The sequence below is a fragment of the Stylophora pistillata genome, chromosome 5 (assembly GCF_964205215.1).
Source record: "Stylophora pistillata chromosome 5, jaStyPist1.2, whole genome shotgun sequence".
NCBI lineage: Eukaryota > Metazoa > Cnidaria > Anthozoa > Scleractinia > Pocilloporidae > Stylophora > Stylophora pistillata.
In genome coordinates this window covers 13,124,655-13,151,599 of record NC_142523.1, presented here as the reverse complement: position 1 = coordinate 13,151,599, position 26,945 = coordinate 13,124,655, and the positions used below count along the sequence as shown (strand labels likewise).

The 26,945-nt window shown below is 38.1% G+C and overlaps 3 protein-coding genes across 3 annotated transcripts; 2 read left to right on the top strand and 1 right to left on the bottom strand.

Moving 5' to 3' along the window:
• The first annotated feature begins 862 nt into the window (after window positions 1–862).
• On the top strand, window positions 863–3,955 carry LOC111324869 (tachykinin-like peptides receptor 86C). The gene is made up of 2 exons (XM_022928538.2): window positions 863–1,029; window positions 1,887–3,955. The coding sequence occupies exon 2, from the start codon at window positions 1,890–1,892 to the stop codon at window positions 2,838–2,840; it is 951 nt and encodes a 316-aa protein (XP_022784273.2). The 5' UTR covers window positions 863–1,029; window positions 1,887–1,889; the 3' UTR covers window positions 2,841–3,955.
• LOC111324868 (uncharacterized) lies at window positions 3,950–21,147 on the bottom strand (the record flags this gene model as incomplete). Its single annotated transcript, XM_088761781.1, has 12 exons — window positions 3,950–5,722; window positions 6,449–6,652; window positions 7,981–8,171; window positions 8,679–8,922; window positions 10,489–10,889; window positions 12,716–12,950; window positions 13,298–13,683; window positions 14,128–14,365; window positions 15,971–16,100; window positions 17,054–17,265; window positions 20,169–20,246; window positions 21,081–21,147. Coding segments are annotated over 12 exons (2,634 nt in total), but the record flags the coding sequence as incomplete, so codon positions are not given.
• A 28-nt stretch (window positions 21,148–21,175) lies between these two features.
• On the top strand, window positions 21,176–26,000 carry LOC111324851 (small nuclear ribonucleoprotein F). The gene is made up of 4 exons (XM_022928521.2): window positions 21,176–21,299; window positions 22,366–22,491; window positions 24,682–24,746; window positions 25,789–26,000. The coding sequence occupies exons 1-4, from the start codon at window positions 21,294–21,296 to the stop codon at window positions 25,853–25,855; spliced, it is 264 nt and encodes an 87-aa protein (XP_022784256.1). The 5' UTR covers window positions 21,176–21,293; the 3' UTR covers window positions 25,856–26,000.
• The last annotated feature ends 945 nt before the right edge of the window (window positions 26,001–26,945 follow it).

Below are 26,945 nucleotides of genomic sequence, written 5' to 3'. Positions count from 1 at the left end.
AGTAAGCCTGTGTACCTGAGATGATACTTGGCTACTTAGGAGTTACACAAGTGCGATTTATTTATGCCAAAATACTTCGATTCGGCGATTTATAAATCGGTAATCGAGAGATTTTGCTACACAGACTCTACAATACGTCATAATTATCATATGCAAAGACAATAGCAACCGCTTAATGACTCTTTTACACTTGGCGCCTCAGATGCAGGCTCCCACATTTTGTCAGAATTGAAAAGACTGAGAAATTACCAAATGCGACTAAAGGGCGACAAATTTGTAGAATTACCCACCAAAGTGTCTAAATCTCATATAATCAATAACAGTTGAGACTGATGCTTTACAGCTCTATAGCTCTCCGTAAGACAATCAGTAAAAAGAGAAGTCCTAATAGCGGGAAAAATTAAGTAAAAAGCATCAATTACAACTTAGTTCAAAGGATTATGTTTCTCTCAATTCTATTTGGACAAAAAATGTAAGCAGATGAAAACTTATCATATGGAAGCGGGAAAAAAATTAAGTCAGAATTAATAGTCACAAAGTCTCCGTCAATTCCGAGGTTGCATTGGATAAAAAAGAGTTAAAACGAAAAAAAGTATAGATTTCAAGTTGTCATAGGATTTATTCAGAGGGAGAAAACAAAATTCATGGTAATCATGGTGTTGTGGTCTCAGGCTAAAATCTGTATTTCTCTAGGTCTTGCGTGAGTTTTGTTTCAGCAATGTGGCGAGAGAGCTCCAGCCACTTACACCTCACACGACCAGGCTGTCTATTTTTCGTCTCACATTACCTTCAAATTAATGCATTTTAATTGTAACCAAAACGCCAACTACGCAACACTTTGCGGTTTCAGATAAAAGGAATCACTTGGAGAGACAAAATCATTTTAAAGCACATTACCTTTAGTCACAAGGTGTTTTCATCGGCACTGTTTCTTGAAAACGGTAAAGAAGAATCAAGCCCAGTTGTTGTTTCTATATAACTCAAAAAGAAGAAAAAAAAAACGCTCTTTAGCTTCTCCACTTTTAACTGGTAGGTAATCTATTATTCGTCTCTGACTGAATATCTCTGACTGAATATACCCCGTAAATGTTCTAAGAACATCGCACGATTTAGCTAACAGTCATTAAAGAACCAAAACTCTGAATTGCGTTCTTCCTTAGAGAATAAGGTACAATTTTATTACCTTTCAGATTTATTCAGATATCATACAAATTAAGCCATCGGCCTTTAAGAACATGAGCGAATAGCTCTTAAAAATTCATACGAAGGATTTAAAAACAAAAAAAACAAGGGTAATAAAATGTGATAGTGAATAATGATTAGGGGCACTTAGTAAAGAAAAATTGATCTCAGAAGGCAAGTTCCTCAGATCGGAAATTTCTTCAGTTTGAGAAGGGCTTCCAAAAGACTTACAATTTAGTTAAAAAGGAATTGCACAGTTTTATTCTTTAACTTTTCTCCACAAAGCGAGAATTTTCAAGGCTAATTCTTGTGAATAAAGGCAACATCTGGATGTTTAACGAAAATAGTTTTGAACTACGTCAGCGACATGTTTCGACCTTTTAGATTTTGGATTCAGCTCAGTGAAAAGTAAAACTAACTTTTAAACATGTTGGGTGCTCGTTTTTACGGTAAAAGTGACTGAAAGTCATTTTAAAATGCTTCTAAGGTAATGGTTATATGAAACAATGATAAAGAAGTTCTAACATTGCACCCGCCATGAAAACAAGGAGGGATAGTTTGACCTCACGGGTACCGACAGTGGCTGAGTCTAGACGGACGACACTAGGCTATATAGGACGTAATAAAAACATAATAATAGAGAAAGAACTCTGAGGCTGCGAAAACACCGAATTTCAAATCATAGTTTTCCTTCTTCATTGCAGAACATGGGATTCACAGCTGAAGTGGGCTTCACCATACTTTATTTCGTGACAATGGTCGCAGCGCTGCTTGGAAACACATTGCTGATATACATTGTGTGGAAAAAACCTGAGACGAGAAGTCTGACAAGTTTCTTGTTTGTTAATATGGCAGTGGCCGATCTATTGGTTGCTATTTTTCAGTTGCCTATTAACTTCGTTCATCTGCATGTATCAGAAATTCCTCTTGAGGTTGGCTATTTTTCGTGCACGTTCCTTTACTACCTCGCTAACATTACGATGACGGCGTCTATCTTTAGTCTTGTTGTCATGGCATTTGATCGATACTTTGCTGTTGCACATCCTTTAAGGCAAAGGATTTGGTTCAGGAAAGCCAAACTAAGTATCCCACTCATATGGATCTCATCGTTAGCTTTGATGGCTATCACCCCTTTCGCCTTTGAGCTGGAGAATGGACGGTGTTATTATGCAGAGGACGAGATGCCACCACTGGCCTTTTGGACGTATCTCCTTGTCATCAGTTACCTCCTTCCTCTCGCTATCATCTCTGTTCTTTACCTCGCAGTCGCCCGAAGAATATGGTTCCATGAAATTCCCGGGCAACAAGAAAGCATCCGAGACCAGCCACAGGGTCACATCCCAAAGAAGAAAGTTCTCCGAATGCTCATTATTATAGTGGTGGTGTTTGCTCTTTGCTGGCTTCCCTTGCAAGTGTTCCAAATGGACTTCGCGGTGCGAAACATGCTGAAAGACTGGCATCCTATCTCCATCTACTTCTGTTATTGGTTCAGTCAGTCAAACAGTGGAATAAACCCCTGGTTATACATTGGCCTAAATGGAAAAATGAAGTCAGCTTTCAACAAAATGATTCGATGCCGTCAAGGAGGAAGTGGTCAGAGGAACAAGGCATCCACTTCCACTCTTCCTCATGGGTCAGCAGGATGCACACGTTTGTAGTACAATTTGTGAAACCATTTCGACACCTGCATAATCAAGTCAAGTCTAGCGTAGTTAGTATGTATATAGGAGCTTTTTCTAGCTGAATTCATCGTAAAAAGTGCCCAAAGCAACTATTAATTACTGCATAGACATATTTATGTTTACTTGATATACAAAATCACCTTTAGCTTCAGGCTGTAAGACCTAAGCGCTTTTCCTTAGTTTTTTTTTTTTTGTTATCCTCTTCTTTTCTCATATTCCCTTGTTAGGGTTTTTTTTTTGTTCAGTTCGTTATCGTTTTCCATGAGTTACACCTTTACTTTCGTACCCTTTTATACCTCACATAATGACACGCAGTCCTCTTGTATTTAAACGCAATTTCTTTTTAACATAATCCCTTTTTTTCAGTCAGTTTTTCTGAAAATCGCGCCAAGCACAGTTCTCTGTTCAAGAATTTTTTAAAGAACGGAAAAAATTGACGCTAATAAATTTTTCTTTGGTCAAACTTGCACGTTCAAAATGGATATGCAGCCGCTTCGTTTAATTTTTTTTTTTAACTTTGTTTTTTTTCTTTTTGCGTTTTTGTGGAATTCGACGTCGTCTCGCCCTAAAAAACACTCACAAAAAAAAAAAAAAAAAACTCAACCAATCTCCAGCCATCTTCATCTCACTTTTCATCAATGACGCATATATCATTGGTGATGGAGATCTTTCCCTCCATTTATAAGCAAGTGCGAAAGTTCATAAACCAAAGGTCTGGTCTGAGATCTTCAAAGAAGTAATTTAATCTTAGGAGGCGTATTCATCAAATGTAAGCATTTTTCTTTTTACCTTCCCCGTGAAGTATTTCAAAAAGTAGCCAATGTTACAACGGAGACTCGAAAGAGGAAAAAGTAACATCGGCAAACAGGTGGCTACAGATCTCCAGTGTTATCTACAGAATTAAGCTAGAGTAACTTTCCTTTCTTAAGGGAGGGCCACGTTATTGTAGCCATAACATGGACATTGTATGATATCATTGCTTGTAAAGCATCCATTAGCGTGAGTGGTTTTACATCTAAAGTTATACACAAAAGGCCATTTAGGGTAACATATCTAAATTTAAACCAAATGAAGAAATAAACCCTTTCATCTCACAACTTTAATTTTTAGTATTTTTACATGTTACTATGATAAAAGAGAGACATTCGCTTTTAATAAGAACCTGTCCTTGAAAGTCGGTACGATGGTCTTTGTGTAAGATTTCTGTGTTCCAATTTTTTTCAAAATTTATCTTACTTTTATAACAGAACTCAATGTTTAATCAGTGAAACTAAGAGTTGAGATGCATCTCGGTTATTTGGGGGCTCATTAAATTTCCAAAATGACTGTTGCTTAATTTGTTGGTGCAAGCAAATCTCGTGCGACTAAAGGTTAAAATTTGCCATTTTTTTAGGCACAATATTTAAATTTTTTCCCGTTTTACGGCTAACAGTTAACCCCGTTGATGCCTTCTAGGAAAGCGTAGCTCACTTTCCTGTATTTGTTACGCAGTCAGTGGTAAAATGTTGGTGTGTGAAATCATAAGACCTGTAACTCGATTTCTCATTGGGACTCTTAGGTTTTTTTTTTTCCTCCCACGCACGTGAAAAGACAAAAATAAACACATCCCTCTACACATAAAATGGGCTGGTGGAAAAAACGTCCTCAAACACATTATTTTCATCGTTTGTAGGGCAGTGATTAATTTATTGGGAAGCTCTGCTTTTCCTCTGATTATGTCAAGTTATTTGATTCTTTGACCGATTCGTTGTGCTGAAATTTGTGAAATTATCCTGACTTAGTGACTTAAAATTTTTACTTGTATAACTACAAATAGCGTGTAGCTGATGCCATAACGCTGTGTTCTACCACTAAAATTATTAATCTCTCCAGTTCTAGGAATTAGCTATACCTTACTCATTCTAAATGCCGTCAACTCAGTCTATATTCGTAACTGAAATAATGAAACCTCATAAATGGTTTTTCTTTTCGACTGCATCCTAGGAATCTCTACCGCTTCGCTTGTCTCAGCTCTCTCTTCCCGGGAATTAAACCTCCATTTAAACTTGACAAAACCATGCTGAGCTTATGTGTGATGAGTCATTACTTAATTACAATGTGATGATGGTATCTATTCTCTTGCTAGCCCATAAAGCTGTTGTCTCTCGAGTTCAGCGGGGCAGGTAAACGAGATCCTGATCAAACCAAAGAAATTCGCTTTCTATCGGACTTTTTGGTAATAGGAAAACATTGACAATATACTTTCTACACACTAAAAATACCGGGGTAGTACCATATCCACAAGCGTACCAAAGTATCGAGATTTTGAAAAAGTGACAGAATGTTTGGGGAATACTTGTCAATAATATGAGTTCCTAAAGAAACTGTTTGGCGCTGCGTCGGTGGAGGTAACGAAATAATTTGAATATATCAACAAAGTTGAAATGGTACATTGGCCACCTTTATGGTTATAAAAGCTGACGTTTCGAGCGTTAGCCCTTCGTCGGAGCGAATGACGAAGTGCTAAGGACGAAGGGCTAACGTTCGAAACGTCAGCTTTTATAACCGTAACGGTGGCCAATTTACCATTTCAACTTTGTTGATATATTCAAATTATCTTGTCAATAATAGCTACTCAGTTATGGCCAATATGTCTGCAGTCACAGAGTGCATGCAATGCGACAATTTCACCGTATCATAACGGTACATCTTTGAATCTGGGTCTCGTGTGAGCGCCACGACAAAATAACAGCGCCATAGTTTCCCAACTTGAGAATGTTTTCTGCCAAACAAGGCTTTTACCGTCGTACCACATGATGGTTTATGTGCATGATATCTGTCGCTGCAATATTGATCCCTTTTTTCTTGTACTACCGCGTCTGAAAAAGAAATGCACGTCACTGGAAAGATGTTGCGCAGAGAGTGGGTCAAGAGAAATCTGAGAGCACATTGGGTCGATTCACTTCGCCTTTTTAGTGGAAACTATGACGGACTGTTAAACCAATCATTTTCAATTCTATTTGACAAATGGTAAACACCACAGGGAATACTATTGAGCTATGGATGCACGCGGGAGGTTGCTAAGCACGAAAGAAGCATAAGAGTCGCTCGAGGCAATATCCGAGAGCGACTCTAGCCTCTTGAGTGCTTAGCAAACCTCCCAAGTGCATCCATTACTAAATAGTGTACACTGCGGAGTTTGCTATTTGTTTTATGACATAACATTGATACATTTTAGTAAAAGAGTTCCCTTTTATTTAACACTTAAACCTTACGTGACCAGAATAAACATGCGCGCGGAAACTAGTCTCAGCATTTGCTCACGTCAGCAGCGTATCAGAGAGCATGCTTTACTTTGGTTATGCTATAAAGCAAGTTGTGACTTGATCACTTACGAATACGTACACTTCGGGCTCTCTCATTGTTTTATTCTTACCGCCATGGTTTAATTTTGGTCTACTGCACTCTAGAGGTTGCAGAAGTGATGTTTCCCCCTCATTTTTTGCTATCACATACCAAAGTGAACCTTATTAACTCGGTCTCTGTTAGTTTACAGGAAAAAAAGCGATCACTTTGCGAAACTACCACGCAGAATTCATACCCACCTGCCAATGAGCATGACGAAGGCGCGACAACTTCTATATTTCCATAAAAGTTCTTTCTAAAATTATACCAAGCAACTGCATCGCCATTCCATACTCCACAACCTCTGTACATCTCTTTTATGAGGTTTTCAGTTTGCACAAAGCTCCACACATTTACCCTACTCATCGTCCCTTCAAAAGACTGAATAGTTTGGAAGGAACCCCCTTCAGAGAGAAAGAAACATAAAAAGTCGTGAGCCGGGATTATATATGCATTTTTACGTATGATGCACGATCCTCGCAGTAGATAGCGCTATTTAAGCAATAGCGAAAATCAGACCTGAAAAAAATCAGGCCTGTACGGGATTCGAACCACTGACCTCTGCGATACTAGTGCAGCGCTCTACCAATTGAGCTAACAAGCCAACTGGGAGCAGGCCGTTAAGTTGATTCGTAATAAACCCGTGAAAGTGATAAATCAGATACAATGAAATATATAAAGTTCATATATTTTGAACTGCGGTATTAGATACGTATGATGCACGATCACTTTCACGGGTTTATTACGAATCAACTTAACGGCCTGCTCCCAGTTGGCTTGTTAGCTCAATTGGTAGAGCGCTGCACTAGTATCGCAGAGGTCAGTGGTTCGAATCCCGAACAGACCTGATTTTTTTCAGGTCTGATTTTCGCTATTGCTTAAATAGCGCTATCTACTACGGGGATCATGCATCATACGTATCTAATACCGCAGTTCAAAATATATGAACTTCATATATTTCATTGTATCTGATATGCATTTTTCTTGGCTCTTAGAGGACAAACGCCACTTTCTCGCTCTTGCCACATTACGTCATCTGTGATCTATTACTGAATAGATGCACGTCAACGTATACGCAGAATCTGTTGATTCAAGCTGTTACCATGACGTCATAATCTTTATCGTATTACAGCATATGAAACGTAATTAGTAAACAACTAGTCGACTTAGTGAACGCATATGGATATCCTCTTGAGAACTAGAGCCGCAGATGCTGGTACATAAATTAATTTTGTATTGTTCTGCTTTTCAATATTCTGTTACTTTTCTAAGTACACCGAATCAGTTAGCGTTTTGTGAGTCTATTTTCAGTTGACCTTTTGTTTTACATGGACATAAGCGAATAAATATTTCTTATTAACCAAGCGCGAAGGCCGCACTGGGAGAATATCGGCCCGAGGTCTTGACAGTACAGACCGAGCGCAGCGAGGTCCGTACAATAAAGACCGAGGGTCGATATTCTTCCAGTACGGTCCCGAGCAAGCTTGGTTAATAAAAGATTTATTATACGACTGAAGTTCAAAGGGACACAAATGTGGTATCATTCGGGACCATTCGGGACAGTGCCCGGTCCAATACTTAGAGAATATTGGACCGGCAATAGAGCATTTTGATTGGTTGATTTTAGTTATTGGCCCTCTGACTGCCCGAGTCGTGTAATAAAGTAAATTAGTGCTACAAAGAGCGTTTATTGACACAATCACACAAGCATAACAAAGAAAACATGGAATACCGAAAGAATCTTGCTCTTGTCCAAGAATAAACTTCCCGTTTCCTTCAACAACCTTTCCGGTTTCGTAATTATCCATGCATGTGACAGCAACTCCATTATGGTACACACAATGCTTTCCATCTGAGTTTTTCCAGGTCATACAAACATAATGCCAGCCACTGTCGTGCAAACGGTTTGCTAAAAAGGTTTCTCTAAACAAGGAACAGTAGGAACCGAATTATTAACGCATATATTAAAAAATATAGTTTAGCAATTTTTTTAAACTAAGACAACATCCAGACATTGCCCTCGTCAAATATGCCCTTTTCGTAATTTAAGGGTCATTGGGAAAGTAGCCACAATCAGAATCATTTTTCTCTTTTACCGTTACCGTATACGTCATTCTTACACTAGCTGCTCAGGGCCCAGTTGTTCGAAGATCGATTAGCGCTAACCCAGGATTAAATTTTAATCCAGGTTTCTATATTTCTCTGTTCAAAAGCCATTTTAAGATAATTTTCCCAATTCTTCTTAGAGCATTCAGTCATCAAATTGTAAACAAATGGAATTAAAGTGAATTTTATTTTAAAGCTTTCAGATCTGCAATTAAATTTCCCGGTAACCCTGGGTTATCTTAACCCGCCTTTGAACAACCCGGCCCTGGATGTTAAGTACGATCAAGACTCCTGTGTGACGTTTATCATTTGTTTATTACTTACTTCCAACTACCTTCGGCGATTCTAGTATATAGCTTCTTATCTGCAGCTGGATAGCCCATTCCGAGGGCTTCATTGTTTCCAGAGCTGACGGAATAGGTGAAAAAATAGTGGATAGCTTCTGTAGAACTCGACAATTTTACCCAAATACAGGCAGTCAATGCAGTTAGTGGGGGCATGGAAGTGTACTCAGCATAGTTTCCGGTCGATTTGGAATTAAATTTCAGATCGAAATCACTTTCTTTGGCTGGAAAAAAAGGACAAAAATCATCAGTAAACGCTATTATACGTTATGATTGATAATCAGTTTGTTTGAGAAAAAAAAGAGAGAAAACAAGAAAGAGAGAAAGAAAGAAAGGGAGAAAGAAAGAAAGAAAGAAGAAACAGAACAAACATGGTTACTTGTGAAAGTACCAACCCGAGTTTGGTTTTTTGCCACACATAAAAAAAATTAAAGAAATTTCACCATCTCAAGCCCGATCATTAAGGGAATAGTTTGGATTAATTAAATAATTTGGATATATCAACAAAGTTGAAGTGGTAAATTGGCCACCGTAACGATTACAAAAGCTGACGTTTCGAGCGTTAGCCCTTCGTCGGAGCGAATAGAGGAATTGTGGGTTGTGTGTGCTTTTAAAGGCAGAGAATGGAGCTACGTTATTGGTGGGAACATGGCAACGAGAAAAACAAGAATAAATTAGTGGAATGAAAAGCATTCGTTGATCCCTGTGGGATTTAGACTGCCGGTTTGAAAGACGAGCTTTTGTTCAAGATTTTTACGGCTTTCCGTAAATTCGTTACTCCCACCGACGCAGCCCCAAACAGTTTCTTTCGAAACTAATAGCCTTTATTCATTAAGGGAATAGGTCGAGTTAAGTACTGTACGATTGAGGGACGTTAGACCAAATGTGAAATAACCATTTCGACCAATCAAAACAACAGATAGATAGAAAAAATACATAGATAGATCGATTGATAGACAGATGATAGATACCGGTAAATATACACCTTTCTTCAAATGACCAATAGTAAAAATTCAGGGCAGCCCTGTCAGACGCATAAAAGTAGACTACACTGCGATCAGTAGGAGCCCTAAATTCAAATTCTGATCGCAAAATAATACAAAAATAGTATCAATAAAAATATTCACAACATGTTTAGAAATTAAACACAACAAATATATGAAATTCATATATCTGAACTGCGGATGTAGAAACGTATTTGTGCACGATCCTCGCAGTAAAGAGCACTATTGAGCTAACAAGCCAACTGGAAACAGGTCAACAAGTCAATTCGATATAAACCCATAAGATGATAAATCAAACACAACGAATGCAAGAAATTCATATATCTGAACTGCGGTTATACAATTGGTAGAGCGCTGCACTAGTATCGCAGAGGTCAGTGGTTCGAATCCCGTACAGGCCTGAATTTTTTCAGGTCTGATTTTCACTATTGCTTTAATAGTGCTCTTTACTGCGAGGATCATGCACAAATACTTTTCTATAACCGCAGTTCAGATATATAAATTTCAAATATTCGTTGTGTTTGATTTACGGGTTTATATTGAATTAATTTGATGACCTGCTCCAAGTTTCCCAGATGGCATGTTATCTCAATTGGTAGAGCGCTGCACTAGTATCGCAGAGGTCAGTGGTTCGAATCCCGTACAGGCCTAAATTTCTTCAGGTCTGATTTTCAATATTGCTTAAATAGTGTTCTTTACAACGAGGATCGTGCATAAATACATGTTTATAAATTAATGGAAAAAGGAAAATTAAGATGATCATTGAGAACATTTAGATGATTTTACCTGTAAACGGAATGGTGGATACGTTTTTAACTGCTACGTTGCCAAAAATCGATGCAGTTCGTATGTTTCTCCAAGAGATGAGGTCCCCAATCTCTGCAGCTGGATTTCTAAATAATGCAACAATCACGTTCTCATTGAGCACTCTACTCCACAAGTTAAATTTTGCCAGCTTCCCACGGAAGCTATGCTCAGGGGAATAGTTTCTTCCTATCGACGTTGATCGCTGCCCGATGGTCAAATTTCCTCCGCCAGCGATGACAACGCCATTGTGTTCCATTGGGGCGCTATTTAAGACACCATCGAAGAAAAGGCGTATTTTTCCATCCACACTTGTCCACGTGACGCATACATGATGCCAAAGATCATCGACTGTTAGTGGGCTCTTGAGGTAAACTGACTCACTTAAAACAAAAACTTTCCAATCAAAATAATTAACAATTATTCCACGAGCGCGCGTTGGATATAAGATCATAGATAGCCAACGAGGCGCGTAGCGCCGAATTGGCTATAATCATCTCATATCCGACAAGCGCGAGTGGAATAACTATTTTATTAAAAAAATCGCCTCTAAGATATTAGAAAAATCTTCTCGACTTTATTTTGTAAAAAGAAACCGGATGTTACAGTGTACAGAGATTAGATTATGGTATATTGGCTCATATGGCTAAGACAATAAAAAGCCTTGAATTGCGTTATCCAATGAATTGTACTATCCAATGATCCAGAAGGCCGAAACAGTACTGTCTGCAGGTAGTTATATATATATTTAACAATTATTCGCCGAAGGCGAGGTGAATATCGTCGAATAATTCCCGAGACGAAGTCGAGGGTATTTTTCGACAATATTCCCCGAACCTGAGGCGAGTTTTAGTATAATTTCAGAGCTGAACAACGGAGAAATTTCTAAAATCGTAACATTTTAGTAACATTTATTGACATTTTACTTTAACATTTTATATAAACCGCGTGGAGCGGTTTATATAGGGTCATATAAGGAACCGCTCGGCCAATCAGATTTCTGGAAACTCTTTGCTCAGCTCTGAAGTTATACTAAATAAAGATATAACTAAATATATATACATAAAAATATGTATACAAATAACTAAATATATATACATATGTATGTATGTATATATATTTACTGCAAAACGGCATCATGCTTTAGAGTTTCATTCGCAATTGGTCGTCTTGAGAAGACAAACAAAGAGAAAGACGAGACAAGACACTCCGACAGGCTAGCGCTCGAAACGTCAGCTTTGAAACTATTTACGATGGAAATTTACATTAACAACCAGTAGACGAGACCAAAATTACCTTAACACTTAGACAGACGGGCAAGGACTTAGATAAATGAACCGGAACGCCTGATTAACTTTCATTAATCTAAGTAATGTTAACACAGAATACTTCGTGGAAGGCCTGTCCGCATTTACGTACGATTTGGTAGTATTGAAAATCGAACGAGTGTGCAAAGCGAACGAGTGACAATTTATTGTTAAACAGATTCGAGTCAAAGCTCATAAATCGATGATGAAAGACGTGAACCACACAAATTGCCTCTTTGATTTAAATAATACAAGCCGGACATTACTAACAGTGAGCAAAAAAGATCATAATGCTTCTCCATACTTCACAACAAAGCATCTTAAGCTTAAGGGTTCATATCTGAATATCTTCCTCGTCTTTACGTCGAACAGAGCAAATGAACCTTGCAAATACATGTTTAATTCCTTGGGGACAATGGTGAGTACCTCTTGTTCGTCGTTCTTTGCGTTTCTCAAAAATTCTTTTAATAATTAAGAATCTCGCTTTGTTTTCTCTTTTGTGTTCTTTTTTTTTCTCCGTGCTTTCAGTATTACCGACCTCAAAATTTTGATAAGTAGCAAATGTTTTCTTACTCATCCTCTGCAGGTAGTTTGGTTGGACTTGATAAACAACTCTGAGAACGAATTTTAAATCATGATTTTCCGAACGGTTTGAAATGCGAGATGCGGCAAGCAAAGGTTGGATGTGGTCGCCCTGATACAGTTCACAAGTGATAAAACGTAATACGTGACTCCTGATTGGACGTGTCGTTTTCCCCACACGCGAAAAATGCGTTACGTGCTATTTGATTGGTTCTCGGCTTCTTCGACCAGCTTGTGAATGGAAATTCTTTTCGCTCCTCTTCAATGTCTAAATCTCAGTATTGATATGATAAAACTTCAACTACGTTCTAACTACTTACCCTTCATTCATAATACGCAAATTCAATGCACCGTGATTTGGACCATAATATAGGAAGAGTGCATGTAAAATATCCACAGTTGAGTAAGAAAAAATTGCTTGAGCAAATCCACCGTCATAGCTTCGTTTCATCCACCAGGAAACAGTAAACTTTGTTACAGACGGTAGTGTGCCGGCCTCTATAAAGTTGCCAGTGTCTCGTTCAGGGAATTCCAAGACGAAGTCGCTTTCATTAACTGAAATGAAATTAACGGAACTAGTTAACCCAACATGATTTTGTAAATCAATAGTACTCTTTAATTGTCGTAACATCTTTTAGCAGGCTTTAAAAACAAATCAGGCACATCAAGGGAGTACAACATACTAGAGATTCTCTGGTAAAGCTCTATGCGATACAAAACGTGCTGGAATTGAGACAAAATATCAAAACTGCGAAATACCTTTTACATATCAAAGGACTGCTATACTTTTTCGAGTGTTTTCGATCATGAGCACTTGGCTCATGAGACTAAGAGACAAACCCTCACGTTTCCGTCAATAAATAAAATTATCTCATCTTTTTTCGTAGAAAGTATTGACTAACCATGCGATAAAGAGGTTCGAGGTGAGATTATTGTCGCATTCCCATGAATACCATGTCGAAACGTTCTCCAGTCTATAACATTCCCTAATTCTTTGTTGTATGACCACGACTTTTTCTTCAGGTCACCGTTACTCATTTTTGTATCCCACATGTTAAAGGATGTAATTTTTCCCATAAATGATTCTTCTATAAGGAAATTTCCACTAGACTCTTGATGCTGACCGACAACTAGTTTCCCAGGGTCAATGCTTTGGGACTTGCCCCAAGCGCTTCCGTTTGAGATAAGAATTCCATCGACGAGAAAATCCCAGCGACCATCACTGTTCTCCCAGCTCACACAAATATGGTGCCATAGCCCGTCACTGATGGGAAGCACGAAGAAAAGCCTCGAAGTAGAAAAATGTTACTCGGGTTTTTTTCTCATTTATTCACATTTGGAAACACTTTAATTAACATTTCTGGTTCGTGCCTTTTGCAGACTACAGCTGACGGCAGACTATTGCAGTGGAATGCTGTCTGTGAGTTATTGACTACAGACCGCAGGATGCTGATTGCTGACAGCTGTCAGCTTATTGGTGATTCTCATAGATAGCTTCCCTTTACAACTGAGTACTGGCTACTGACTACTTGTCGTTGCTTAAAGCTGACTGCCGAAGGCTGGCAGCAAGCTGTTTACTGCCAACTGATTAAACAAGCAACGGATTGTTTACCGCTTATTACTTACAGCTACCTCAGCTCTTTGCTGACTATCTAGTTTAGATTGTTATTACTCCCTGTTGCTTATCATCAGCACCATAAAACAAACAAACAAAAACACTAAAGAAACCTACTTGTTGTTGTTATTGATCAATGTTAAGTTACACCTATCCATGGCTCCCTCACATCTCAGTTTCAGATCGCTCTTTCCATCTGGACTCAAGTGAGAAAAGATGGTATTCCAGCCGGAAGATTGAATTACACTTATCCAAAAACACAAAGAAAACTGTTGCAAACTCTCAGTAATTTCAATTTCAAAGTAATCTGCGGTGCTTTCTTGGGAGAAGAGAACTTCGTAATCTTCGGCGGTTTCTAGGACAGTTTACAAAAAAGTGATTAATCATAAAGTAGAGACCAATTCTTCAGACTTTCAGTTGTAAAACTGACACTGATGCGCACTAAAATATATTGTTGAATGCTCCCAAGGATGACTCTTTACTATGGTTGAGCAAGTATCTAAAAATGGGGCGGAAAAAGAGTAGCTATAAACGTTGAGTGCTGCATTTTTCCACCCACTGGTCTGAACTTTAGTATTCTTATATATCACATAAAGAGTTGAAAAAGTGGCCATCTACATGACACCAGGGGAAAGAGAAAGAAAGGCCGACCTTTAAAAAACCTTAAAGGAGGACGTTAATAACAATAATAATAATAATAATAATAATAATAATAATAACACCTTTATTTAGACACGATGATGTTTAAAGCTCAACAGCTTGTGGGGTCGTGTGTAAATCCAAATAAACTCTAAATTAAATAAATTCAAATGATCATGGTTTTTTGAAGAGAGGGGAAAACCGGAGTACCGGGAGAAAAACCTCTCAGAGCAGAGTAGAGAACCAACAAACTCAATCCACTTATGACGCCGGTTCCGGGAATCGAACCCAGGACACATTGGTGGAAGGCGAGCGCTCTCACCACTACGTCACTACGGTTGAGGAGGAGATGAAGACCATACATGAGACGCAGGGGGGGCAGAGTCCAGAAGTGGGCCCAGGATAGAAAAGATAGGATAAAATTCCGGCGACAACAATGGAGTCATCTGACGTGTTAGCTTTAGCCGTAAAATGGCCAAAAATGATAACCGTAAAAGCCACCCCATTGAGACATTCTAGGTCGACTTTATCTAAAGAGGGTGTACACATAACAGCTTACGCTGACAAACCAGTGGCCCTCAAAACTAAGGATTAGTAAGTAATACATGCAAGACTAGAATTAAAATTGGAACTAGCCTCACAAAGTAACTATTAAAAACAAATATAAATGGAGTCATCTGACGTGTTAGCCTTAGCCGTAAAAACAAATATATATATATATATATATATATATATATATATATATATATAACTAACTGCAGACAGTACTGTTTCGGCCTTCTGGGCCTCATCAGTGCAGTGCTAATGCTAGGATGGGGGAGAACCGAGACGGTCACCCCAAACGACCCAACCTTTGTGGTATCGTCTAAGCCATGCCAGAATAAAAAATATATTACAATATAGCTTCAAAAGAATCAATGTCTATAAGAATCAATAAAATAATTTCTTAAATCATTTCTGAAAGAGGAAGTGCTGCGTTTTTTCTTAAGCTCATTTGGCAAATTGTTCCATAACTTGACGCTACTAACTTGAAAAGACCTTCCAGCTTCAGTAATATCACGAGACTTGGGACAGATTAAATTATATTTCCCATTTCTGGTCTCTCTACCGTAAAGTGAGTAATTCGTAAAGAACTCTCAATATACATGGGGGATTCCCTATGCAGCGCCTTATAAACTAGTTCGCACTAATTGGTGATCAATTGAGAAGTGATTTGCATAAGTTGTTCATGATATACAGCGTTCATCCTTCCCCTGTTAGTATTTATGGGCAGCGTCACCCCTCCTTTCCCTCCCCACCCTGGCTTTCCTCATTTACTTACTGCTCCAACTTTGGCAATTTTCTCCTATTCTTCCGTCAATACAGACACATCGGTACCCAGTTTCTTCCGGACAGGAGTCCACGCACGTCCCATCATTCAAACAAGGTGACGACCGGCATGCAATGGAACCCTGCAATTTAATGTGTCCAATCCAACAAATGAAAAGAAGATTGTGGAGTTATTTGATCAAATTTGTAGATTTTTAAAATTTCTACTGAGAGTTATCCACCTTGTAGTTCTTTAATTATTCTTGATCTCAAACCAAACCCTCTGAGTTTTAAGCTTTATTTTAAAAAGTACCACACAATAGATCGATTTTGTAAAACGTGTTTTCTTATATTTCTAAACTTTTTCTGTACCATATACAAAATTCAATAAGTGTGACAGAATGCGTCGTAAGTGAAAGACTACTTTACTTTTGAGTTCGCATTTTTAATTCGAAACATTTCCTGCACGCATAGAACTGTTACTTCCATGTAGACGATGACTTACAGAGCCGATACAGTAGCGAAACCAATCACCACCTGATTTTAAAAACTTTATGAACACTATGTTGGTGTCCCTCTCAAAGACACCAACGAAGCTCTAAATGTGGAGTCTGTATAAGCGTTCACCCACGGGGAATGTCGGGGTGTCCGCAGGTTGACCGCCTTATACAGGTTACACAGTATAAGTTTATTACAGGAAACGATAAAAAACGCATTTTTCCATAACTAACTACTTAATTTACAAAAATAAAACCCAAAAATACGACTAGAATTTATTTTTGGAGATAAACATAATGAAATTTTTCTTGGAAAGTTATTCTCAGTTCTATTTGAATGACCGTTCAATGCAGTTAGAAAACAATGAAAAACAGGCCGTGGCCTTGGTAAGGGACCGCGCTTTACCACTTAAGAGAGGTGAAATTACAGTAATACGCGGCACCGTTAAATACGGTGCCGCGTAATACAGGTTCGACTGTGTTCATTTATGATTTCGCAGATTGGTCAGGCGTTGCCAAGAGACGGTGAAATGTAAACATTTTCAGTTTCGAGTGTCTTTGGAAAAAAGAATATGAATTGGAATCATTAGATTACTTACTCTTTTCTCATAATAAGAAAATCCCGCCTTGTTTGTAAAATTGGCTGGTTTATTTCCCTCATCTTGGTTGTTTAATTCACATCCATGAAGAGCTTGATTTCCCTCTTGGTAGTTGTACGAGATGCACAGCTCATTCTTCAGACACTCGAACGCACAGTCAACGCGAGAGGTGACCTGGGAACTGGAAATAACGTGACCAACAAGAACGGAACCTACATGGAATAAAGAAGATGATAAACTGCGAGTTCGGCAATGATGCTCAACCCGTGAGCCACAGCTAGAGTCACTTTACCCTTTTACTCTCTGGATCTCATTGGCAACACGTCTCCTCGCTTTCTTCCACACAATTCTTATTATGTTAATTTAGAGAACTTGGTATTGGATCAACCGATGATCGCCTAATTTATATTTTGCTTTATTCTCAACACTTGTCTGCTTGATATGGTATTGAAGTAGTAAGGAGAAATTCTGTCTCGGTCACTTATGGCAGCGAAAGAGTTGATGGTAAACTTGTGTAACCTTGGCCATTTCGAGGTTTATTTGTGACTTGCGTCCTGCGTCCCACAAGGATCAGCAGCGTCGGAAGCGTAAAAAGCAGAACTAGTGGTATAGTTTGAGCTCAAACAGGGAAAGGTGTCGTTTTGTCTTGTCATGAGCGTAGGAAAAAGAAAAGTAGTTTAAAGATCCCAGGGAGGAATTGAATTTCAGACCTGTGGATTCCTCCTTCAGACACTTTATTTTGCAGCCACAGCTAGCGGCTCTAAGAGGGTCTCAACCGTTAGCCAAAAATTTAGCCTTTAGGCGTAAAAGTCTAGTGACAAATTTTAACCGATAATCTTAAAAAAAGTAAACCATTAGTTATATTTCTGGTGACATCAATTGAATGACATTAGCCGTTAAATTGCCAAAATTTTGACCGCTGGCTGTAAAAGCCATCTCTCCGATGAGAGCCCTCTGTAAGGTGAGTTATGACTGTATGGGGGTTTGCATTTGACGCGCCTACAGCATACCGCTATAATCAGCAAGATCGAAGGAAAAAATCTTCAGTTGGGTCCAGTATATGACCTTATTACTTCATTCTTTTTTAACTGCTAACGCCTGCTATAAAAGGAACTTATATTTTTCCCTAGAATTTCGCGAATGCTGAATGTTTTTTACTTCCTCTTAAACAGTCCACCCTCGGCATAACATATGTGAATAAAGGCTAAGACGAAGGGTAAAGACGAAGGGCTCACGCTCGAAACGTCAGCTTTTCATAACCGTAACGGTGGCCAATTTACCATTTCAACTTTGTTGATATATTCAAATTATAACATATGTGAGCTGCGCTGAGCTCTAAATATAAACTTGCATAACTTGCCGTCGGGGTTTCGTTCTCAGAGCACGCAAATTCGTTGTTGTTGTTTTGTTTTTGTCTTTGTTTTTGTTTTTGCAGAGGACAGCTAAGAAATGTACACAGTTCTAAAACGCACAGGCTGAGTTATTGTTCTGCCCAGTAGATCTTTTGTTTTGTGATATCCTCATGGCCGTTACCGCCATGGCTTATATAAAGTCCCTAGTTATTTTTTAAAAAAAAGCGTCACAAAAATTAAACACCATCAGTTTTTGTGTCGTTTAAAGCAATGAGCTTCAACTAGCGCTCAAAGAAAACTAGACTCAAGTTTAAGCTTACACTCAAGAAATACATGGAAAACAACCGGCCCAGGATAAGCCCACACTTAATCAGCATGGTAACTGCATCAACCTAAAATTTAAAAGTTTAGTTTTGTTCCTATCAATATGCCACCATTTTTTATTTATTTGTGTATGAAATCATCATTGTTAATTATGTATGCCTCTCTTCTTTAATTTTTTAAAAAATAAATCATTTTTTTTTTTCATTTGTATAGTCAGTTGACGAAGCTGAATGCCACATCGAAACACGCTCTGCAAATTCGGGATACGCTACGTGATCTATTTAAACATTTCGGTTCATTTACTGCTTGTTCGACCACTTTTTAATTAATCATTCCAAAGACGCATTCATTTTTCACACGCACACCTGCCTAAACAAGTGTTACAACTCTGACGGCAATTCTTCAACATGCACCCAGGATACCTTTCGCACTCACAATGTTTGCTACCATTCTGACACTGACCTAACAGCAAAAGATTTTTCTCACAAACTAGCAATTTTCACGGGTAGCTTTTCTAAATGCGCTGAAACAGCTGCCTGTTAATTTATTCAATGAGATAGTTTGTTGTCAGTTGTGCTGTGACTGATTAATAACAGTTTTGAAAAAACTGGCACCGTGGGGGGGGGGGGGGGGGGGCGGGGCCAGCCGTTGATTAAAGCATAACCGTGTCATATTTTTGCCAGAAGATATTCAGCCTTGTTGTAACTTGAAATCTTGATGCGAACATACACTGGAATATAAATCGGATTTGTACCTCATTTACATCGAAACACGTACACGTTTTGAGTCGCAACTGTTTCACGGATTGACACGGCTTAAACTGATGTTTGTTTACTTAAAATTGGCACGATAAAATTAAAACGAAAGCCAGTGACTGCATAAACCGTATGTAAAATTAAGTCTCAGATTTTTGCTGCAGAATTTCTCAGTTTAAACTGGTGTAAATGAGCATGCTGTGCTGTTAATATGGTATCACACTCACGGTACAATAATAGAGGTTAGGACAGTCACACATTGAGTGAATCACCTCGCTCTCAGTCTGGATAATTCCTTGTTTAAACACATGTCAGTGGTACGCCCACACATAGACCACATCTCAATTTTTTCTTAAGATTCTCCAAACTTTTGTAAGAGTCTCATTGAACTCCAGCCGAAATAACAATTTTTTTTCAACGAGTTCTTGTCTCTTCCTCTTCTACTACTCTTTCTTCGTGTTTTTCTTCCTACAAATATTTTTTTACCGTTCTAATTTAGATTAAGATATTCATTCTCCGGAAATCTCTCCCAAGTCAGAGAAAAACTACCTTATAGCATCGTAAAGTATCAAATAGTGCTGTTTCGTTTGACCTGGGTGCTCGCGAATTCCGCCTTAACTTGAAAGAACACGATTCGCAATCTGGTGCTCCTTCGTTAGCCATGATTTAAGCCATGACTCCTACCTGTAATGAAAGTTTCGAAATTTCCAATCTTGACGCAACCCTGTCGTTGTGACGATAATTCAACGGGGTGGAATGACACTTGGATAAGAAATAAGAGAGATATTTGTTGTGTTATCATGAACATATCTACTCCGGGTTTCCATATATCTTCATTCTAAATGTTGTCGTGGATGAACTGTGAAGTTAGGTGCAGCACTGAGACAAAAAGTTAATTACTTTTAACTGATTGATTACTGAAGTTGCTTGAAATACGATACGAACAGCACGACTGCATCGAACAATGAGATTGCTTTGAAAATCTTACATCAAAAGATGGCAACCAGATAAACATAGCGACGTAACATTTATTGTGTAGATTAATTCTGACACTCTTCTTTGATAAGTTTGAAGTTGAGAAAAGTTGGGAAGATGTGAAATAACTTGCGCTTCTGTAGAAAACTGATATCCAGAGAAGATCTGGCAAATCAAAAACTTAGAAACTGCCAATCATAATGAGGAGGGGGGCATTGGGGCCTCTTGGAAACCGGAAAACCGGAGAAAAAAACCTCCAAAACCGAAAAACCGACGTAAAAAGGAAGCAAACCAGAAAACCGCATGCAAACCTGACAAAACCGCTACATTTTTACCTTTGAAGGGGTCAATAAGGAAAAACCGAAAGCCGCATCAGAGTCTTCGTGAAAACCGAAAACCGAATGCAAAAACACGTAAAATCCGCAAACCGCTCTAAACATCAAAACCGACAACCGAACCTTTTTGGCCCAAAAACCGAAAAACCGATCCAAAAAAGAATCAAAACCGCAAAACCGAAAATCCCAAAGCCCCCCTCAATGAGCCATATCATAAGCTTTAGATCCTCGGAAAACAAGTCAATGAGAATAATGATAATTAATAATAGATTAAATGAATACTTACCGAGTGTGAAATAATTACCCTTTCCGAGAAAATGGAGTGGCGCCAGTCCCCGAGTACCCACAGTCCTTCACTTTTCTATTTCCTGACCGCTGACCAAGACATTTCTCAACATTGACAGCGTGAAAAAGAGGAGCGCGTGGCTTTCCAAGGGTCATTCTGACTACTGTAATTTTGTCGTTTTTAACAAGGCCAGGCTGTCTCAGATCTTCCATCATGGCGGTGAGTAAGCTATTCGTGTTATTTTTTCGTGAATTTTTGAGCTATAACACTCTGAGAGGGATTTAAGATTGGCATACTGTTGCAGCGTCGTGTTCTTTCGTCCAGTACACAGATCATTTAAGATATATTTACTTGTCTAAAGTCCACTTCGTTACTCGGCAAGATCGCCCCTAGTTAAATTGTTCCACGGTACGGTTACTTTTTTTCAGTGGTAGATGGGTAAGTAGAAGGTTCTCTGAATGAGTGCAACACAAGGTGATTCAGCTTGACGAAATAAAACGTTTGTCGTAATATACATGCAGATCGATTGAATGATGATCGAGCTTGATTTCATTCTGTACATTTAAACTTGAAAGATTACTGCTTTCACGAATCGAACAGCGCCTTGTATTGAAGTGCTTTCGGTTTAACTTAAGTTTATAATTAGCAATTCCTCAAGAATTCTGAAAAGTGAATTGAACACACACACACAAAAAAAAAATAGTAAAGAAGTTTATCAGATTCGTTGTTCTAAACACTTTGATGATATGACTTGGTTTGAAGAATGCTAAATCTACTTAAATCTGGTTTCAAATGCTGCTGGAACATTACTGATTGTAATGCAATAATTGGTTTGAACCTAGGAGTAACATTTTATCATATTATGGTCTGATCGTCCCAGTAAGAGAGAACCTGGGAGGGATCGTTGTTGGCATTATAATTAGTGGCTGAGGTCTTGACAACCTCAGGGCAAGTTAACATTAGAGGCAAGTGGCACTCATGGTTGTCAGTTTCAGTCACTGCTTCAGATAACAGCAGGGGTTTCATTAAGGGCCAGGCACCTGGCAAATTGTGAGGACGGCTTTGCCCACCTGATTCGACCATCTGGAGGAGAGTTTATCTTATAAAGAAGTTCAGTTCAAAGAGTTTTGCCCGCCTGTGAAAACCAGTTGCCCTCCTGCAGAAAACATTAATGAAACCCCTGTAACAGTCTTTACCATGGTGACTCTCAACCGAAAATCTGAGCACATGATTGAAGCATTCATGGCGAAAGAACTGACTTAATATTATTACATTTCCTTCTCAGACTATGCCCTTAAACCCTAAGCCCTTTCTTAATGGGCTCACTGGGAAGCCAGTTATAGTAAAACTTAAATGGGGTATGGAATACAAGGGTTACCTTGTGTCTGTGGATGGATACATGAATGTTCAGGTAAGTTTATCTTTTGCAAAATCTTCAATTTTTCACTTGCTAGAGTTTTTTTTATGGACCTTCAAGAAGATACTGGTTGGGGGAAGCATAGTAATTTTGGGGGGGGGGGGGGGGAGAGGGGTACTTATTTAAGGAAGGCTTGATTTTGACCAGAAAATGCTTAGTATTTTCTTGGTGAAAATCATATTGTAGCTGTCAGCTTTGATTTTTACAGCAGGGGATGGCTAACTAGGGGAGAAATAAGCTTAACCCATTAATAGCCACAGCTTTTGTGAAAAACTGTGTTTTGTGCTCATTCTGGTATTGTTTGTAAGATATTTTCAACCTTTTTAAGCACGTGCTCAAAGTCGTGCTCAAGGGTTAAAAGTGATGACGTCACAAGGCGTAGAAAGGGTGTGGTTCCACATGGGTGCTTACGGGTTCACTGGACATCGATAGGTTAAATAATTTTGTAAAAGGGGGTAGGCTATAGTCATAAGGGAGGAAAAGGGAAGGGCAATAGAAAGTTAACAGAGTTTTGATGGATGCAGTTTAGTTGTGCCTTTCAGTTATATGCCCAACTATTTCAGTTTGCTCTTGTATGCATAAAAAATAAAAACAAAACAGATACTGAACTCTGCATAGGTGAAATTGTTCAGAGAAAGATGTTTAAGGCACGAGGAGCCGTGTGACCTGTTGTCAGAGACAGTTGGTCGGTGACGTCTTGTTAAGGGCGTTTCAAATAAATGAAACAGCAAGGGAAAACCTTGTTTACAGCTGTTTTGATGAAATCCATAGTGGTCCCCTACAACAACATGTTTACACTTTACTATAATGTTTATAACATTGTGACATGTTTATACATGTACTTTTGTACTTTATACTTTTTTTTTTTACTTTCCTTTAATGGTCCCTAGTAAAACACACACCCAAGTAGTGAAACATGTACTGTGTTACTGTTTGGGGATTTTCGATAATTTTTCTCTGTCTGTTATGTTATACTGCTCCTATAAATCTGATGTTACCGTATTTACCCATGTATAATGCACACTTTTTTTCTACAAAAATAAGCATCAAAATCGCATTGCGTATGATACGCGAATTCCATTGTTTGTCACGCACATCCTAATTTTTATACGTTACAAACACAACAAAAAAAGTAACACATTTAAAGCTTTGATGAAATAACTTATTTTCAATGAAAAGTTATAGGTGCATATTAAGTTTTTACTCTAAAATCGCAAGTGTGCAAAAAGGCATGTGGATCAGATTTCGAAGTGAATATGCAAATTTGGCCACATGTGAAGAGATCTCATGTTACATGGAATTTTTCAATGAGAAGTAAGGAGAAAGCGAGCGAGAAATATTTCAGGACAAAAGCTTTATTTAAAGCAGTTCTTGATTTGCTGTTAGAAGCAAAAAACGCGTGAATTCCTTATGTGTATAAAGTGCACACAGTGGAATTTGTGATTATATTGTTGTTTACTTAACTTTATGGCCAGGAAATTACATATTGTTAGTTAGAAAATTCTAAAAATACGACGCTATGACACAAAATCATATTCTTGCTCACTCATATTATTTACTGGGCCATGGAATTGTCAATTAGCTAGGCCTCGCTTGAAGTCCTAAACTTTGATTTCAATAATGTCATAAATATCTAAGTAGCAAAAGATATTGATGTTAATGATACAGTAAATTTCTTCTTCTTGTTGTCTTAATAAATAGTTGTTCGGATATTTAACTTGTCTTTTTTGCCTTGAAAAACTTTTTTCTGGTAAATTAGGATATAAACAAGGGTGTGCATTATACATGGGCGCGCATTATACACAGGTAAACATGGTACCTGGATTGGATGTAGACAGGGGGCCTTAATTTTACTCTCTTATAAGGTCAAGAATGCAAACTTCTACAGACGTGCACATGTTTGTGATAATGAGCTAGTAACCATTTTGAGGAATTTGTAAGCTGCTAGCTACTAAGACATGTAATCTATTTCTTTAGAGCTTCCTCTTTTGATACATGGGTGTGTTTGATTAAGTTTTTATGAATTCTTGGTGTTTACATGTTTAGATAATTTACGTACAAGTTTACTTACGGACACTGTACTTACTTTCAAGGGCTTTGACCAAATGCTTGTGCTTGTGCATGTCTATGTACTGTGGTGTAGTTTGTATCCTCTGTAATGGTGAAGATGTGTTATTTTTACAGCTTGCCAATACAGAAGAGTTTATAGATGGTGCTTTGACAGGCAATTTAGGGGAAGTTCTGATTAGGTGAGATGTTACAGCAAAATTGTACTTTTATGATGTGCTGTTCGTTAATGTGGCACTGTGCTTGTCCTTGCTGATGCAAAACTTTCTTTGGAAGAAGGCTGATAGTTTCTAAAGAAAATGTTTGGGGCTGTATTGGTGGGGGTAACAAAATAATTTAAATATATCAACAAAGTTGAAATGGTAAATTGACCACCATTACGATTATAAAAGCTGACGTTTCGAGCGTTAGCCCTTCGTCGGAGCGAGTAGAGGATTTGTGGGTTGTGTGTGCTTTTAAAGGCAGAAAATGAAGCTACGTGATTGGTGGGAACATGGCAACTAGAAAAACACGAATAAATTAGTGGAATGAAAAGCATTTGTTGATACCTGTGGGATTTAGACTGCTGGATTGAAAGATGAGCTTTTGTTCAAGAGTTTTACGACTTTCCATGCTACCTAAGTGTAAGGAAAGACTGCAGATTACCATATTTTACTTAGAATGATTAGGTAAATTAAAATGTCTAGCGACTGGTTTCGGTGTGTCATTGAAATCTTCCTTTTAAGGATGCACACTGATTTTCTGCTTTACTCTCCTCTTTTTTTTCTGTGTCTTCATCCAGTTTTATATGTAAGTATATTTTAAGAGTTTTCCTTACAGAGTTGCCAGATGCCAATTAACAATTATTCACCGAAGCCAAGGTGAATATCGTTGAATAATCCCCGAGATGAAGTCAAGGGGATTATTTGACAATATTCACCGAACCTGAGGCTCGGTATAATTATTAGGTTTAGTATAATTTCAGAGCTGAACAACAGAGAAATTTCTAAAATCATAACATTTTAGTAACATTTTAACATTTTATATAAACTGCGTGGAGCAGTTTATATAGGGTCATATAAGGAACTGCTCGACCAATCAGATTGCTGGAAACTCTTTGCTCAGCTCTGAAATTATATTAATCCCAAATATTAAATAAATTATCATTAACAACTCAGGAATTAGTAGAATTTGCTGAGGGTAAAAACATTGACAGGATGTTTTTGTTTATTTTTGTTTGTTTAGGTGTAACAATGTTCTTTACGTTCGTGGCGTAGATGAAGAGGAGGAGGATGGAGAGATGAGAGAGTAGCTTCTAAATATTATTTGCAGTTGTTTCTCTTCGTATTATATTTATAATTACGTACTTAGTTCTTATTAACTGAGCGGGAGGTCTGTATGGGAGAATCTTGACCAGGGTCACCAGTACAGACCGAACGCAGTGAGGTCTGTACCAGTGACCGAGGTCAAGATTCTCCCATACAGACTGACCTAGCTTGGTTATTAAGATGTTTATTATATGGCTGTGTCTTACAAGTTTACAAGTTTATTAGGGCTTCCAAAACATTTACTTACAATAAACAATGCCTGCAAAAGTGAGCTAATCTAGGTGGGCGATGTCTTATATGCCAATTTTTTATACTCTTTGTACCTTTTTTTTCCTAGACCAGTCTAGATGCCAGTCTAGATGGGAAAATCTAGACTGCTTTCAATATTGATTTGAGCCAATCAAATTCATGAATTTGGTTGTTCCCAGTCCTTGTGGGACACAGCCATATAATAAGTTGTAATAATTCCCTTTTAATTTTATCCCCTGATAAGCCTCTCAGATATGAAAGATGTTGTCAGCTCAAATTGTAAACTGGCATTTTCTAACTTTAGGTTACTGTCGTTAACATACTTACAAATCTCTGATTTTTTTTAAAATAAAAAACTTTGAGAAATAATGCTTGTTATCTCCAAAATTACTGTGTACTTTCATATGTGTTATATTTATCTTAATACTAGACCTTTTGGCGTGTAGTATCACAAAGTATTTTTACGAGTTGTGTTGTATTTCGACAAGTCCTCACGGTGACTCAAAATGAAAACAGTGATTAGAAATATGAAGCAATATTTCACACCATAATTTCTAATTAGTTATTTATTATCTAACTGCTTTTTATGTTCCCAGTGTTTCTGCTCATCTCTCATAAGGTGAGAAAAGCTAAGCGATAGAAAAGCAAAGCACGCACAGCCGACCGGTTAAATAGGTTTTTTTTTTTACTGTACACAGTAACCTACTGTAAAATATCACAGGATGTTTGTACTCTACTTTGCGCATTTAGGTAATAATCAAATTTATTTCTATGGCCTTCATAATTAAATTTCAAAAGAGAAGAAAGGGGTTTGGTTTGAACAGA